Source organism: Humulus lupulus, chromosome 6, assembly GCF_963169125.1.
Source record: "Humulus lupulus chromosome 6, drHumLupu1.1, whole genome shotgun sequence".
NCBI lineage: Eukaryota > Viridiplantae > Streptophyta > Magnoliopsida > Rosales > Cannabaceae > Humulus > Humulus lupulus.
Window position 1 is genome coordinate 10,736,032 of NC_084798.1, and position 14,358 is coordinate 10,750,389.

Genomic DNA, 14,358 nt, shown 5'->3' on the forward strand with positions numbered 1-14,358 from the left:
CCCCTTCGAACCCAGATAAACCTCCATTTTCTCAACCAAACCAATTACCCCTTAAATCAACCTAAAAACTTAGTTTAATCACTCCAAGAGTTCTACTAAGACTCCAACAGCAAAGCCTAACAAACTCTAGCTTTAAAACTCATTATACTCAAAATCCAATCTTCAACTTCAACACCTTTAAAGAACTAAGGAAACCAGGCAATAACCACTGAATTAACTTGTTAGAATCACAGTTTAATGCTTACCTTAGCCTCTACTTGAATCCACAAAGTGATGCAGAACAATCCCCAAGCTTTAGAGCTCCAAATCCTAGCTTTGTTCTTCAAAATTCCCCTTGGAATAGCTTAGAGAAAGGAGAGAGAGAGAAGGGAGAGCCTTGGGGCGGTTCTCAAACATTCTGAAAAGTTGTTGGTTTTGTTTTATTTAACTTAAGTTTCTAAGGTTATCTCAAAGGCTCGGGGTACCAAAAACGTCCCCAAGGGCAAAATGGTAAAATTCCCCCGTATTCCCACCAAGACTTCCTAACTTCAAATATATCTCCAATTATTTATTTTCATAACCCAATAATCCAAATAACCACCTAATACCCGAGATACCCCCTTGACTTATCCCAAGTCAAGTATCGGGTCCCGTTGTGACTTTCCTGCTACTCGCTCCCTAGGATAGCCTCGTGCCGAAAGCTGCAAACACATACATTCACATAATAATGTGATCTCAACAGTTTATCACAAATAATCACGTTTATGCCCTTACCAGCCAAACAGGGCCCGCATGCTTATCTAATACCCATAAACATGCTTTCTTACCATTAATTCTCTAAACCTCCAATTATGCCCTCCCAGCACACTAATCAAGGCCCTTGAGCCTTATTAGTAATTTTGGGTCGTTACACTTATGCTTAAGTAGTGAGGGAGACCATAAGTCCGAGCTAAGGATGATTGTACCTCTGTCGCTTGAGCTCGTGGCCTCGTTGTTGGCCTCATTCCCCGATGGTGGACTCTTGGGATGTCTGTAACGCCCCGATTTCCCGAGACGTTACTTAGGGAGTCCATTTAAAAATAATAAACAATAAATACTTTAAGACACTAAGAGAACATATGTATTTAAAATTTAAGCAGCAATGAGATCTCATTATTTAAAAATAAAAATGTTGGACGCTAGGTTTAATAACAAAACATAAGGAAAATAACCATTCAAGTCTGAAAATTTAAAAACATAACATTTATTTCTAAAAACATAAAATAACTGGAGCCCAGCCTCTAACATGTTTCGTCCATGCCTCGAGCCCGCACCACTCACTGCTTTGCTTTGCCTTTACCTGCACACAGAGTACCCGTGAGCTAACGCCCAGTAAGAAGAGCTATGTAGGACATAACTCCCCAAACCAGAAAACATAAACTTTCAACTAAACATAAATAAACATCATAAGCACAATAATCATCGTGTGATATATAAACACCATATCACACTAACATAATGTGAGTTACACTCACACACATAAATACTAACAAGTCATGTTGATCGGACATGAAATGTAATCTGCCTTGCCTGCGCTGTACTCACACTCGGCATTCCCACGGTGGCTACTAGTCTAGCCTGCGCTGTACTCACACTCGGCCGTTCCCTCGAGACATCGTTGCCCTGCCTGCGCTGTACTCACACTCGGCAGTTCCGTGGTGGCATCCTATTATCATGAGTTATACACACCCAAGATAATTCCTGCAAGTGCTATACTCACACAAGCAGCTAAAATCTAGTAGCACGCCTACTCTATCCTCTTAGCATGTCTACTAACTAAAATCTCTAGCACTATCCTCATGCTAGTCAACCTAATGCAACAATTCAGGTCACAAATATAATTACATAACTAACAAATAAGAAAACAAGGTTGTACGCATAACGTACACCCTATGCGCAGATGTCCACTCTTCTTACCTTACACAGTGCGTTTTCCGCTGACGTGTCTCGAACCACTCGCTGCGTCACCTCGATGACCACTAGCTCCTAGACGTCCAATTACACAGCGAAAATTTAGGAAAAAAATAAAATAGGCGTTAAGGTTTTGTTTCGAAACCTTAATTATCGAAATAATTTAACTATGCCATTTTAACATGCATGACACGTAAATTAAAACAATTTTCCACAAAAGGTCCAAACCATCATGTCACATACACAAACAATGATGTTTCTAACATATCGCATGAATTCATATAATTACTTTTTATGTGAAATTACCAAAATACCCTTTAATATCATAATTACATTAAAGACTCAATAATTTTATAAAAATTATCATATGACAACAAAATTTAATAAATAACTTTTCCAGAACCCTAAATAATCAGCAAATTCTCATATACGACCAGAAAAATAATTTTTAACATTTATAAATTATTTTTCCTCAATTTCTCAAATAAAACCCAAATAATATAAATAAATACACAACCAAGCCCAAAAATCAAACTAACATACAGAACTGTTTAAAATTCCAAAATAAACTTATAAAAATTATTTTAGAATTTTCTGGGCAAAATAACTAATTTTCTTAATTAATTTATAGAGAAACTAATTAATTAAAGAAAAATTAATAACTGATTAAAAATAGAATCTAACTATACAGATCGGTTTCTACACCCTACAGTAACACACAAAAATTATCTAAGGTTCAGAACAGTAGCATTAATATTTTTTTATATTTAAAATATAACATAAGCCAAATAAATCATGAAAATTTCATAAATGATACAAATTCGAAATAAAATTACAGAGAGCCTTAGAATCTCATTTTAAACATATACAAAAATTCTCAGAATTTTCAGAATACTTTAAATAATTTTCCACATTTATTTTCTTAAATCACACATTTAAAAGTAAATAATTGAAGAAAATTATCAAATACGATCAAAACTTAAATCTAAACGTACAAAGTCATTCTAAAACATACAGATATCATTGAAACATAAAATCATATTTTTCTGAACAATAAAAATATTTTTCATAATTAATCTTTATTTAAACTTCAATAAATCATAATAATTCAAAGAAAAATCAGAAAAATATGAAACCAGTTGGAAAATGCTCTAAAATTAATGTACTAATTTTTAAGATTGAAAAACCAAAAAAAACACCTCAGTAAACACCCAGATCGGGTTCGCCGGAAATATCGCCGGTTTTGTCTTCTTCTCCGGCGACGGCGACTCTATGGCTGACTTTTGCTGCTTTCCAATCCTTCTCTTGCTTGGAAAATGATCCCCTTATGTCCAGAACTTCAAATCAATAGACCCCAGCCCAAAAAGATGTCCGTAACCCCTTGTTCCGAAGTCTTCTTCTCCAAGTCCGGTGTACCGCCAAAAATGGAGCTCAAAATTAGTTTTTCTTGCTCTAGACCATTTCAGCCCATTTCTTCACGTCAAAACCGATTATTGGAGTCCCCTAAGCTTGTTTATCACCACCCACACACACCATACACTCTTGAACACACTTAAATCCAAAATTATCCAAGAATATGCATTTTCTTGGATAAAAATGGTGAATCACAATCCGAGGCTTTATAAATGTATTTCTCACACTCAAAATGTTTATTTCCTCCCCTAGAATGATTCTACAATGCTCTTTACTGCCCAGATTTTTCCCAAGTGCAAGAACTCAAAAATTTCTTCTCTTTAAAAAAAACGATAAGAACACTCTCTCTCTTCAATCCTTTGATTCCCTCAATATTCCCACGATTTCTTCATCAGATTATCATGGTAACACGTTTTGGAAATAGGTTTTAAAAAAAATAAATTAGCGTTTGAAGTGGTAAAATCCTCTTTTCAAGGAATTTATTTATTTATTTTCTTTAAAAAAAAATAAAATAAATTGACTAAGTTCCACAACTGATATTATCAGTTAAATTTCAAAAATTTAATCAATTTTATGAATATTTAATCATGTTAAAACAGAAGAAATAAAGTCTCTAAAATGCCCCTTGAACCAATCCCAAACTTGAGGGTATTATGGTCTTTTCACAAATTCTAATATTTAATATTATGGTAAATCAAAAATTACACATAATAAGATAAAATAATTTCAAGCATATTATTATTACTATTATGCTCATAATAGTAATAATAATTACTATTATAATTTTTAAATAAATAAAATAACTTAACCCGAGCCATTATTTATTCACTTGACATTATTCTCATGTTGTGATTCCACAAAAACTCAAACATGAGAAACCATGAATTTTATTTCCATTGGAAGTCATACATATCCAATAATCCATCAAAGGAAAAGAAAAAAAAAAATGACAAGGATGCACACAATGGGAAAATTACGAAATTGCCCTTCCGGGAAAACGGATATTACAATTATCCCCCCCTGAAAAGAAATTTCGTCCCGAAATTTTATTCAAACAACTCGGGATACTGCTGCAGCATATCAGACTCTAATTCCCAGGTTGCCTCCTGAACAACACTGTTCCTCCACAATACCTTTACAAAGGAAATGGTCTTATTCCTTAGAACTTTGTCCTTTCGATCGAGTATTTTCACTGGACGCTCATCGAATGACAAATCCTCCTGCAAACCCAAGGTCTCGTAGCTCAGCACATGCGATGGGTCGGATACATATTTTCGAAGTTGTGACACATGAAATACATTGTGCACCCCGGACAATGATGGTGGTAAAGCTACCCTGTAAGCCACATTGCCCACTCTATCCAAAATCTCAAAAGGTCCGACATATCTGGGACTTAGCTTTCCCCTCTTGCCAAACCTCTTCACCGAGATTCCTTTCCTTGGAGTCACACGAAGAAATACATGATCACCAACTTCAAACTCAACATGCTTGCGCTTTAGGTCTGCATAAGACTTCTGTCTACTCTGAGCTGTGACCATTCTAGCCCTGATTTTCTGAATAGCCTCATTGGTGTGTTGCACTGCATCGGGTCCAAGTAGTTTTCTCTCTCCTAGTTCATCCCAGTGAAGTGGGGACCTACACTTTCTTCCATACAACATTTCATATGGTGCTACCCCGATGGTAGATTGGTAGCTGTTGTTGTACGAAAACTCAATTAGTGGCAAGTATCTACTCCAGGATCCCTGAAAGTCAATGACACACGCTCTGAGCATATCTTCTAAGATTTGATTTGTTCTCTCAGTTTGACCATCCGTTTCTGGGTGATAAGCTGTACTGAACTTCAACCGAGTTCCCATCGCTCTTTGCAAACTCTCCCAGAATGATGATGTAAACCGAGCATCCCGATCACACACAATAGAGTACGGTGTCCCATGTAGCCGTACTATCTCATTCATGTACAACTCGGCGAACTGATCCATAGAATAAGTCATGCGCACTGGTAGGAAGTGAGCTGACTTAGTATACCTATCCACAATTACCCAAATTGCATCGTGCTGTTTTGTGGTCCTAGGTAACCCCGTCACAAAATCCATAGATATCTCATCCCATTTCCATTCAGGAATATTCAACGGTTGCAATAGCCCCGCTGGTCTTTGATGTTCTGCCTTAACCTGTTGACAGGTTAAGCATTTTGCCACATATTCCACTACATCCTTTTTCATTCCCGGCCACCAATACAATACCTTAAGGTCATGGTACATCTTAGTGGTCCCGGGATGAACTGAATATGGGGTAGTATGAGCTTCTGCCAGAATCTCTTTCCTCAGCTCATCATTGTTTGGCACACAAATACGCCCCTTGAATCTGATTAGTCCAGTATCTGACATAGTGAAATCCTTGGCATTCCCATCCTGCATCTCTTGCTTTAGGTCACTTAACTTCTTGTCTGCATTTTGTCCTTCCCTGATCCTTTCTAACAAGGTGGACTGAAGTGTAACCTTTGCAAGTTTTCCTGTGATCAGTTCTATACCAGCGCGTTCCATGTCTTCTAGGATCTTCCTTGATACTCCTTGTAAATAAGAAACCATTCCCGGCCCTCTGCGACTAAGTGCATCCGCCACAACATTGGCTTTACCAGGGTGGTATAGTATGTCGCAGTCATAATCCTTGACTAACTCCAACCATCTCCTCTGTCTCATATTTAACTCCTTCTGGGTGAAGAAGTATTTGAGGCTCTTGTGATCGGTGTAAATCTCACATTTCACCCCATAGAGATAGTGACGCCAAATCTTCAGTGCAAAGACAACCGCTGCTAATTCCAGGTCGTGTGTCGGATACCTCTGCTCATAATCTTTCAGTTGCCTAGAGGCATAGGCTATCACCTTACCAGACTGCATCAGTACACATCCCAACCCTTGTTTTGATGCATCACAGTAAACCACGAACTGCCCGTCCTCTGAGGGTAAGCTGAGTACAGGTGCTGATATAAGCCGACTCTTCAATTCCTGGAAGCTCTGCTCGCATTTATCTGACCAATTGAACTTCAGATTCTTTCTTGTCAATTCTGTCATCGGTGCGGCTATCTTTGAAAACCCTTCGACAAACCTCCTATAATAGCCCGCCAAACCCAGAAAACTTCTGACTTCCGAGGCATTCTTTGGTCTTGGCCATTCTTTCACTGCAGCAATCTTTGCAGGATCTACTTTCACTCCTCCATCGGTGACAATATGACCCAGAAAACCAACCTCAGATAACCAGAACTCACACTTCTTGTATTTGGCATATAGCTGATGTTGTCTTAATCGTTGCAAGGTCAGACGTAAATGAACCTCATGTTCTTCTTCTGTCTTGGAGTAGACCAATATATCATCTATGAACACAATGACAAACTGATCCAAGTACTCCTTGAAAACCCTGTTCATGAGGTCCATAAAAGCTGCTGGGGCATTTGTGAGTCCAAACGACATCACCAGAAATTCGTAATGCCCGTACCTGGTTCTGAAGGCTGTCTTTGGTATATCATCATTCTTGATCCTCAATTGATGGTATCCCGACCGAAGATCAATTTTTGAAAACACCTTGGTCCCCTGAAGCTGGTCAAACAGATCATCGATTCTTGGCAAAGGATATCTGTTCTTTATTGTGACCTTATTCAGCTCCCGATAATCAATACACATCCTCATAGACCCGTCTTTCTTCTTGACAAAAAGCACTGGTGCGCCCCAAGGAGAATAGCTCGGTCTGATGAACCCCAACTTTAGTAATTCCTCCAATTGAGTTTTGAGCTCTTTCAATTCTGCTGGTGCCATTCTGTATGGTGCTCGAGATACTGGCGTTGTCCCGGGCATCAGATCAATTACAAATTCTATCTCCCTGTGCGGAGGTAAACCTGGCAGTTCTTCTGGAAAAACATCGAGGAACTCAGCTACAACTCTTGTCTCTTCAGGTCTCCTTTCTGTCTCTTCGGTTTCATTGACCATGTTCACGAGATACCCCAAACATCCGTGTTGCAACATTTCTCTAGCTTTCATCGCTGATATGATAGGAGTTCTGGGTTTCTTGCTTATGCCTTCGAACTCAAACGAATCTCCACCTTCCGGTGCAAAGACCACTTTCTTGCGTTTGCAGTCGATAGATGCACCGTATTTGGAAAGAAAATCCATCCCCAGAATTAGATCAAAATCATACAAATCTAATACAATCAAGTCTACATACAATTCCCTCCCACCTATCCATAAAGGTACAGCTTTAACCCAATTTTTAGATATTACAATTTCCCCAGAAGGTAACATAGTCCCAAACCCCACATCAAATATTTCACTAGGTGCATTTACAACATTTACAGTTCTACTAGAAATAAAAGAGTGTGATGCACCAGAATCAAATAAAACTTTACATGTGATATTGGCCATAGGGATCTGACCTGTTATGACGGAAGGACTTGCCTCAGCTTCAGCTTGGGTGATGGTGAAGACTCTGGCTGGGACGTACTTGTCATCCTTCTTCTGTTCTTCCTTACTGCCAGATTGTTCCCATGTCGGACAATTGCGCTTCACATGACCTTCCTTCCCACATTTGTAGCAAACTCCAGCTCTGCACTCACCAAGATGGCGTTTTGTGCACTTAGGGCAAGGTGGAATGTTTCTGCTACCATTTCCACCAGGACGGTTGTCATTGTTGGGCTTGGGCCGTTTATCATTTCTGGCTTGGCTTGGCTGGTCCTGTACCCTTTTCCTATTGTCAGTGGAGGTGGTTGCCCCACTCTTCTTAGCATCTCTTCTAGCAACATTATCTTTCCAGATTCTCTCTTCGCTTCTTTCAGCCGTAAGAGCCATTTCCACCACTTCAGCATAGGTGAAAGCACCTCTAGAAACAATCTCCACATCCCGAGCTATCATTGGTTTTAGACCTCTCACAAACCGGTCCGCTCGTACCTTGTCAGTAGGTACAAGATCCTTGGCAAACTTCGCCAACCGATCGAACTTCTGTGCATATTCTGTCACCGAGAGATTACCTTGAGTCAGCTTGGTAAATTCATCCATTTTTGCTGCTAACACTGCTGAGTTGTAGTATTTATCATTAAACACTTGTTTGAATCCGTCCCAATCCATAGTGTTAACATCCCGTGATTGCTCCACTACCTCCCACCAAATCCGAGCATCTTTTCTCAGCATGAAAGATGCGCACACCACTCGTTCATTTCCTTGAACTCCCATCATGTTCAAGATCCTCTCCATCCCACTGATCCACTCCTCTGCCTGGACAGGATCGATGCTGCCTTCAAACACTGGCGGGTGTTGCTTTCGAAACCTTTCAAACAAAGGCTCCATACGATTCTCCGCAACTGGTAACCCTACGATGGCAGGTGGCTGACTAACCATTGGTGCTTCAGACCTTACAGGTGGCCCAGCTTGCTGCCTCAGTTGATTGATCTCTGCGTTCTGTCTTTGAATGGTCTCTTCCATTCTCGCAAAACGTTCCTCCCATCCTTGTGGCGGTTCGGGCTGTGCTGCATTCATTGCTGCTCTCCCCCTACCTCGACCACGTCCTACTCTGACTGATCTACGAGGGAGCATTCTCAATTTCCTGAACCACACACGTAAATAACTTATAATGAAAAGGAATTATTGCGGTAAGAGATCATTATAAGAGAACACTAAGTACATAAATGTGCATAGTCAAAAAGCAAAAATTCTTAAGTAATCTTTAACCGCTTACAGTACAGTGAGTCGAGCTCGTCCTTGGCGATGAACTTTACATGTTAGGGCTTATCACAGATTCTTTAGGACCGTTTTTCTCTGATACCATACTGTAACGCCCCGATTTCCCGAGACGTTACTTAGGGAGTCCATTTAAAAATAATAAACAATAAATACTTTAAGACACTAAGAGAACATATGTATTTAAAATTTAAGCAGCAATGAGATCTCATTATTTAAAAATAAAAATGTTGGACGCTAGGTTTAATAACAAAACATAAGGAAAATAACCATTCAAGTCTGAAAATTTAAAAACATAACATTTATTTCTAAAAACATAAAATAACTGGAGCCCAGCCTCTAACATGTTTCGTCCATGCCTCGAGCCCGCACCACTCACTGCTTTGCTTTGCCTTTACCTGCACACAGAGTACCCGTGAGCTAACGCCCAGTAAGAAGAGCTATGTAGGACATAACTCCCCAAACCAGAAAACATAAACTTTCAACTAAACATAAATAAACATCATAAGCACAATAATCATCGTGTGATATATAAACACCATATCACACTAACATAATGTGAGTTACACTCACACACATAAATACTAACAAGTCATGTTGATCGGACATGAAATGTAATCTGCCTTGCCTGCGCTGTACTCACACTCGGCATTCCCACGGTGGCTACTAGTCTAGCCTGCGCTGTACTCACACTCGGCCGTTCCCTCGAGACATCGTTGCCCTGCCTGCGCTGTACTCACACTCGGCAGTTCCGTGGTGGCATCCTATTATCATGAGTTATACACACCCAAGATAATTCCTGCAAGTGCTATACTCACACAAGCAGCTAAAATCTAGTAGCACGCCTACTCTATCCTCTTAGCATGTCTACTAACTAAAATCTCTAGCACTATCCTCATGCTAGTCAACCTAATGCAACAATTCAGGTCACAAATATAATTACATAACTAACAAATAAGAAAACAAGGTTGTACGCATAACGTACACCCTATGCGCAGATGTCCACTCTTCTTACCTTACACAGTGCGTTTTCCGCTGACGTGTCTCGAACCACTCGCTGCGTCACCTCGATGACCACTAGCTCCTAGACGTCCAATTACACAGCGAAAATTTAGGAAAAAAATAAAATAGGCGTTAAGGTTTTGTTTCGAAACCTTAATTATCGAAATAATTTAACTATGCCATTTTAACATGCATGACACGTAAATTAAAACAATTTTCCACAAAAGGTCCAAACCATCATGTCACATACACAAACAATGATGTTTCTAACATATCGCATGAATTCATATAATTACTTTTTATGTGAAATTACCAAAATACCCTTTAATATCATAATTACATTAAAGACTCAATAATTTTATAAAAATTATCATATGACAACAAAATTTAATAAATAACTTTTCCAGAACCCTAAATAATCAGCAAATTCTCATATACGACCAGAAAAATAATTTTTAACATTTATAAATTATTTTTCCTCAATTTCTCAAATAAAACCCAAATAATATAAATAAATACACAACCAAGCCCAAAAATCAAACTAACATACAGAACTGTTTAAAATTCCAAAATAAACTTATAAAAATTATTTTAGAATTTTCTGGGCAAAATAACTAATTTTCTTAATTAATTTATAGAGAAACTAATTAATTAAAGAAAAATTAATAACTGATTAAAAATAGAATCTAACTATACAGATCGGTTTCTACACCCTACAGTAACACACAAAAATTATCTAAGGTTCAGAACAGTAGCATTAATATTTTTTTATATTTAAAATATAACATAAGCCAAATAAATCATGAAAATTTCATAAATGATACAAATTCGAAATAAAATTACAGAGAGCCTTAGAATCTCATTTTAAACATATACAAAAATTCTCAGAATTTTCAGAATACTTTAAATAATTTTCCACATTTATTTTCTTAAATCACACATTTAAAAGTAAATAATTGAAGAAAATTATCAAATACGATCAAAACTTAAATCTAAACGTACAAAGTCATTCTAAAACATACAGATATCATTGAAACATAAAATCATATTTTTCTGAACAATAAAAATATTTTTCATAATTAATCTTTATTTAAACTTCAATAAATCATAATAATTCAAAGAAAAATCAGAAAAATATGAAACCAGTTGGAAAATGCTCTAAAATTAATGTACTAATTTTTAAGATTGAAAAACCAAAAAAAACACCTCAGTAAACACCCAGATCGGGTTCGCCGGAAATATCGCCGGTTTTGTCTTCTTCTCCGGCGACGGCGACTCTATGGCTGACTTTTGCTGCTTTCCAATCCTTCTCTTGCTTGGAAAATGATCCCCTTATGTCCAGAACTTCAAATCAATAGACCCCAGCCCAAAAAGATGTCCGTAACCCCTTGTTCCGAAGTCTTCTTCTCCAAGTCCGGTGTACCGCCAAAAATGGAGCTCAAAATTAGTTTTTCTTGCTCTAGACCATTTCAGCCCATTTCTTCACGTCAAAACCGATTATTGGAGTCCCCTAAGCTTGTTTATCACCACCCACACACACCATACACTCTTGAACACACTTAAATCCAAAATTATCCAAGAATATGCATTTTCTTGGATAAAAATGGTGAATCACAATCCGAGGCTTTATAAATGTATTTCTCACACTCAAAATGTTTATTTCCTCCCCTAGAATGATTCTACAATGCTCTTTACTGCCCAGATTTTTCCCAAGTGCAAGAACTCAAAAATTTCTTCTCTTTAAAAAAAACGATAAGAACACTCTCTCTCTTCAATCCTTTGATTCCCTCAATATTCCCACGATTTCTTCATCAGATTATCATGGTAACACGTTTTGGAAATAGGTTTTAAAAAAAATAAATTAGCGTTTGAAGTGGTAAAATCCTCTTTTCAAGGAATTTATTTATTTATTTTCTTTAAAAAAAAATAAAATAAATTGACTAAGTTCCACAACTGATATTATCAGTTAAATTTCAAAAATTTAATCAATTTTATGAATATTTAATCATGTTAAAACAGAAGAAATAAAGTCTCTAAAATGCCCCTTGAACCAATCCCAAACTTGAGGGTATTATGGTCTTTTCACAAATTCTAATATTTAATATTATGGTAAATCAAAAATTACACATAATAAGATAAAATAATTTCAAGCATATTATTATTACTATTATGCTCATAATAGTAATAATAATTACTATTATAATTTTTAAATAAATAAAATAACTTAACCCGAGCCATTATTTATTCACTTGACATTATTCTCATGTTGTGATTCCACAAAAACTCAAACATGAGAAACCATGAATTTTATTTCCATTGGAAGTCATACATATCCAATAATCCATCAAAGGAAAAGAAAAAAAAAAAAATGACAAGGATGCACACAATGGGAAAATTACGAAATTGCCCTTCCGGGAAAACGGATATTACAATGTCGGTATGGGGGTTGTGGCTTTGAACTGCGCCTCAGAGGGAGGCTGCCAGATGGGAGAGGCACAGACTCCCACTTGGTATATTTCTTATTGGACCAGTCATTTGTAGACTGATCCTTTTCCAAAAGGCCACAAGCTCGAAGCATATCTTCATGAAGAAGATACGAAAGAGAACGCCTACCGTAAGGTAATTAGAGCAAGGTCTCCTTGTGCTTTTTCATCTCTTAGGAGGGAGAAGGCCGATGATAATTGGCTGAAGAAATGAACATATCATCAGTGGTTCAAACCTAAGCAAAACATTCAAGCACTAAAAGAAGAGATATTTTATACTTACGAATTCGTCTGAACGAATAAAATCTTGAAGGGGCCAGGCCATCTGTTCAGAAGAAAGCCTTCTTGAAATCGGGGGGATGGTTGGGTAAATCCTCAAAGATTTTCTTCTCTTTGGCATAGCTCGAAAGATAATAGAAGCCTTCTCCTCCCCGAGCCCGGGAGGGATTGCTTTTCAAAGAAAAGAGATACAAGATCTCCTGTGGTGAAGGTCCTTCCCACTTTAGCTCATGGTAAAGTGACCTCAGGGCTGACAGAACCCTGTAAGAGTTGGTATTGAGCTAGAAAGGAGCAAGCCTGACGAAATCTAAGAAGTTCTTGAAAAAGACTTTAAGGGAAATAAAGCCCCTGCTTCATGTGCTCCTGAATCCAAGCCGCGTATCTTAGCTTTTTGTTAGAATTACCATCTCCCGGGGCGCGATATCTTCGCTCGTGGGAGATCGGAGCTCAACACCTCAGTGAGCCCGAAAGTCCAATATTGTGAAGGGCCAAGATGTCGGATATTTGCCATAATGAAGAAATTGAGCTCCAGTAGTGCTCAACCTCAAAGAACTTTCTCTTCAAGGTGGGAATGGAGGTTGATTACGAAGTAGAATGGGGGTTTAACGGTTCTCCCATCAGTGAAAATTGAAGGTCCCCCGGCTTGAAGGCGATTGTTACTTTAAGAGTGGGATCAATGGGAATTGGTCTGGGCTCGGGGTCGGGATCTGGGTGAATGGCGGCCCTAAGTCTCTTCCTTTTCCCCTCCTCGACCTCGACGATTTGACGTCAAAAGTGATCTCGGGTATCTTCTTGCTCACGTCTCAGTTGATGCTCCTAAATCAAGCACTGATTCCGGGTAAAAGGTGACTCCAGGCTTGGAATTTTCAGAGTGTAAGGAATCGCGAGCTTAGACCCCCACCACTTCTCCAAGTTCTGCGGCATCTAGCAAAAAAGTAAAAGGGTCAGGGTCAGGCAAACAAGAAATCGAGAATGAAAATGACTTAAGCTCGAATGATCGTGACTACATGGATGAGGTCAGTCTCAGAGTGTGTATCCCACGGAAAGGAAGGTGGATTTGTTTTTTAAAATCCCGATATTTCAGGGAAAAAAGTTGACGGTTATTCAAAAAGTGATATTTTTGGGGACGCGTGCAATTTTGAAAGCCTTAATCTTGTGCCCAGTATTTTGGTGAACACGATATGTCATCCGAAATTTAAAAAACCCAATAAAAGAACCATATTTGGATCTATTGCACAGAATTTGGGATTGGAACCCATGATATTAAAACTTAAGAATAATACTTATCTGCTAAACACTCTAGTGAGCAAAACTGGTAAGTGAATCGATAGTGCAACAATATAAACGTGCATGAAAAAATGCATGCACACGGGCATATAAAGCTAAGAGCTTAAACTTACACAATGTAGTCGATGGAAACAGAGAGATTGATGACCGAATAAGCAGTTGCAAAGACGATCTCACGGAGTCAAAGAGGCTAACGATGCTCTGTCTTCTCAACTTGGAGAACATGCAAGAACTGGGTAAATAGA

At 38.2% G+C, this 14,358-nt stretch overlaps 1 protein-coding gene across 4 annotated transcripts; it reads right to left on the reverse strand.

The window, feature by feature from the left end:
• Positions 1-1,056: 1,056 nt before the first annotated feature.
• On the reverse strand, positions 1,057-12,026 carry LOC133781636 (uncharacterized). 4 transcript variants are annotated; one of them, XM_062220690.1, is made up of 5 exons: positions 11,271-12,026; positions 10,078-10,146; positions 7,766-8,928; positions 1,936-2,004; positions 1,057-1,318 (listed from the first exon to the last, which is right to left on the reverse strand). In XM_062220690.1, exons 3-4 carry the CDS (start codon positions 8,916-8,918, stop codon positions 1,937-1,939), a joined length of 1,221 nt encoding a protein of 406 aa, XP_062076674.1. In that variant the 5' UTR covers positions 8,919-8,928; positions 10,078-10,146; positions 11,271-12,026; the 3' UTR covers positions 1,057-1,318; position 1,936. The 4 variants fall into 4 exon arrangements, 3 of the variants coding, with proteins under 3 accessions (XP_062076674.1, XP_062076675.1, XP_062076673.1); XM_062220691.1 differs by lacking the exon at positions 1,936-2,004 and having other exon boundaries at positions 11,271-12,024; XM_062220689.1 differs by lacking the exon at positions 1,057-1,318 and having other exon boundaries at positions 1,319-2,004.
• Between the last annotated feature and the right edge of the window lie 2,332 nt (positions 12,027-14,358).